The 3550-nt window shown below is 33.4% G+C and overlaps 1 protein-coding gene across 1 annotated transcript in view; it reads right to left on the reverse strand.

The window, feature by feature from the left end:
• Positions 1 to 1926: 1926 nt before the first annotated feature.
• LOC107579014 (lens fiber membrane intrinsic protein-like) overlaps positions 1927 to 3550 on the reverse strand; it is a 7494-nt gene continuing 5870 nt past the window's right edge. Inside the window, exons 3-5 of the mRNA XM_016264908.1 lie at positions 3302 to 3455; positions 2821 to 2951; positions 1927 to 2580 (exon numbers count right to left, since the gene is read on the reverse strand). Of these exons, the coding sequence (XP_016120394.1) occupies positions 2519 to 2580; positions 2821 to 2951; positions 3302 to 3455 (347 nt within the window). The 3' untranslated portion in view covers positions 1927 to 2518. The remainder of the gene's footprint in view (positions 2581 to 2820; positions 2952 to 3301; positions 3456 to 3550) is intronic.

A 3550-nucleotide genomic window follows, 5' to 3' on the forward strand; every position in this document is an offset into this window, starting at 1 on the left:
CTTTATTTTTATTTGGGGGGGGCCCGAGGTGGGGGGGGTTGCGTCATGTGACACCCATCAGCCACAACTTTATTTGTTTTTTCCTTTTTATTCGAAACATCCCCAAACGCATTAACTATATCATGAAATATCTTGATTCTCACCTTTATAGATTATGTTGATCTATAGTGGGCGATGGTCAAAGTAACCTATAATGTAATCTATTAACTATGCATAAAAACCTGTCTGTTTATTTAAATAACATGGGTGTCATACCATAACATATTTTTAATACGACTGAGTTTATATTTACTAATATTGAAAGTTAATGTGAATAAAAACATTGCAAGTTATGCTACTAATCATAACACTTTCATTGTACAGAAAGAGAGCAAAGAACATTTACATTATTAAAGAACATTTTCACTAACAGTCTCGTTCAAGCACTCTCAAAAACTCCCATTAAAATCACTGAAGCTGTTTACACTATGAAATTAATATCTTACAGATTCGTACACACATTTGCACTTTGTTTTTTCTGACGAGAATTCGCCAGAAAGAGCTATTCAGTCAGCTAGAGAGTGAAGAAAACACCGGCATTTTAGCCATGACTCATCTGAACACCTCTGATTGGTCATTGCATTCATAAGCTCAACAGCATCGTGTGTGATTGGCTAATGCGCAGTGCTGTTAAAAGCGTCTGTATCTGGCTCAGCGCAAGCCAGCAAACGCAGATGTGAATTTAGCAGCTGATGATATGATGCACTGGACGTTCTAATCACGCAGGTGTGATTGTATTAAATATAGAAAATATTAATCGGCTATTTTTTTGTCTTTTGGAAGCTGCATTCAAAATCCACTTGGCTCAAAAATCTGAAGGGGCAAGTTTTTTTTTTTTTTTTTATTATGCAAAAATTATACAAAGATTTGTACAAACATATACAACTCGCAGCAAGTACATAAACAAATAAATAATCATAATATGTAAAGTGAAACAATTCAAGCCAGGGGTAAAATTACAACAATTTAAAGTAACAAAAAGCTTCATAGGTCTTTCTAGCTTTTTTGTTCTTAATTTTGTCTAATGTGGTACCATATTGTTTAATCTCTTTTACAAAATGTTCAAAATTTGGCTTAGCTTTAGACCATTTTTTCACATGAATGTGATATTTTCCAAATAAAATAAAAAGTTGTGTAAGAAAGCATATCGTACTTTTGGAATCAACATTGTCCTATCTGAAGGGGCAAGTGCCCCCTCACTTTGAACGGGCATGACGCCTCTGCCTGAACGCATGCAATTATCTTTTGAGATTTATACATTTGTAGTTATTTGTGAAGAATTTATAAGTATAGTCTACATCATGATATACTTATAAAAATTATCGTACTTTTGGAATCAACATTGTCCTATCTGAAGGGGCAAGTGCCCCCTCACTTTGAACGGGCATGACGCCTCTGCCTGAACGCATGCAATTATCTTTTGAGATTTATACATTTGTAGTTATTTGTGAAGAATTTATAAGTATAGTCTACATCATGATATACTTATAAAAATAGCTAAATCAGTTTAAGCATAAACTAACACTATTGTAGTGGGGTTTATATTAATCTTAATGCAATAAATTCTAAACACATTTGACTCTAAAGTAAATTTCTCAACGATGTTCAGGTATGTTTTACTGACACACATGATAAAAAAATCGATTAAGAAAATGATTGCGTGCAGATTATATGCAAATTTGCTAAATCTTTACCTGAATTCAACAAAACAGGCCTACCTGTCACATGTCTGTTTATTCAACGAATTAATGTGATTTTGCAGCACTGTAATTGAAACCTTTTATTAACTCCACACTGCTAACGAATCATGGCAACAAGTTGCTTTTATGGCAAAACGCGAAAGTAAATGTACTAATGGTGATGGAATCGCCTTTACTTGAGAAGTCGATAAAACCCACACCCAGAGGCAGTTAAGCAGCTTTTAATAGCCATTTAATCAAGTGAAATTGGGAGACAGCACGCCACTGCGTCACACCTAAGTGGTGCGTTTCTGTAAGAGGCTTGTTGCATTAGCTCGCGCTCCTTATACTGAGAGCAGTTTACATGCTAGACCAGCTTATTGTGTAATTCCAAGTCCGTACATATCTTAAAAATATAGTCTGATACATACATTCTATATTCTTGATAGCATCAAAAAAAAAATTTTAATTTAAAAAAAACATTTGACTGTCTGCAGAACCACTTTATTTTTTAGAAAGATAGAAAGAATGAATGAAGGACAGGAAAAAAGGGATGAAGGCAAAACAAAGAGAAACAATCATATTATTTCGAATGTTTTTTCATCTTATAATCAGATTCTCCACCAGTTGTTTTGTACAGTTTTTCATAATATAGACAGAAATAAAGATTGTAAGTGTTCACACATTGTTACACTATCTATGCTTCTTTATTCAAAATGTACTTTGTTCTTATTTTCATGATGTAATGGTGTTTGATACTGAAGTGGCTTCCAATGTTGATGATAATAAAGCCCAGTTTTCTAGTGAGGATTTGAGTTTCTGGGGCATTCGTGCATCCGGTATGCACACATGTAGAAAATTCCTACATAAAAACAAAAACAATCACATTAATAAATGAAGTCAAAAACAGGTTGTGTTTACCTCCAGTTGACCTCCCTTAATTAGACTGTGTTTCTACAGAAAATAACTTTAAAAGTAGAAAAAAGACCTATATCAGTTGATCATGCATTAGTACACTACATTTAAAACTAATGTAAAAAATGCAAAAGAATAAAATAGATCATTTAGAGGTGCACTTTTCAGACTGCAAAATTGTCGTTACCTGAAAAGAAAGTGAGCACAACAGACACCCAGCCAATGATGTAAGACCAGGAGAACCTCCAGTTACCATAGCGTTTACCATAGTAATTTATTGTAACTCCAGTGTATACAGCCATGGCCAGAAACACAAAACTAAACTAAACTAAACTAAACTAAACTAAAATAATAAAAAAATTTTTTTTTAGATTTTATTATTAAATATTAACCTTTAATAAAAGTATTAAATATAATTTAATATTGCAATAATTTTTTAACACTACATTACAATTTCCATGTTCCATAAATTGCAGGTTAATTTAACACAATAACAAAAGCAAACAATACAATAACACCACATCCACAAAATAAGTGACATTTTTATTTCTCTATGATTACATGCAACAACTCGTTGTAAACACTCATCATATCATATTTTAAAAACCATTAATATGACAAATTATTTCATATTTCAAGGTTATATATGAAGCAAGAAGAAAGGCAACTCACATGAGATGAAGAACAGAATGCCTGCAGCAAAGGTTTTATCAAACCTGTCAAAGGATGAGTAGTGGATGAAGGCCATAATACCGATGATGATGCCAAAAAAGCAGACCAACAGAGACAAGATCATGAACGCTCGTGTAGCATCCCAGTATGCTGTGAACACACACACACACACACACACACACACACACACACACACACACACACACACACACAAACACACACACACAACTGAAGAACACAGCATC

This window comes from Sinocyclocheilus grahami, unplaced genomic scaffold, assembly GCF_001515645.1.
Source record: "Sinocyclocheilus grahami isolate Dianchi unplaced genomic scaffold, SAMN03320097.WGS_v1.1 scaffold32.1, whole genome shotgun sequence".
Lineage (NCBI taxonomy): Eukaryota > Metazoa > Chordata > Actinopteri > Cypriniformes > Cyprinidae > Sinocyclocheilus > Sinocyclocheilus grahami.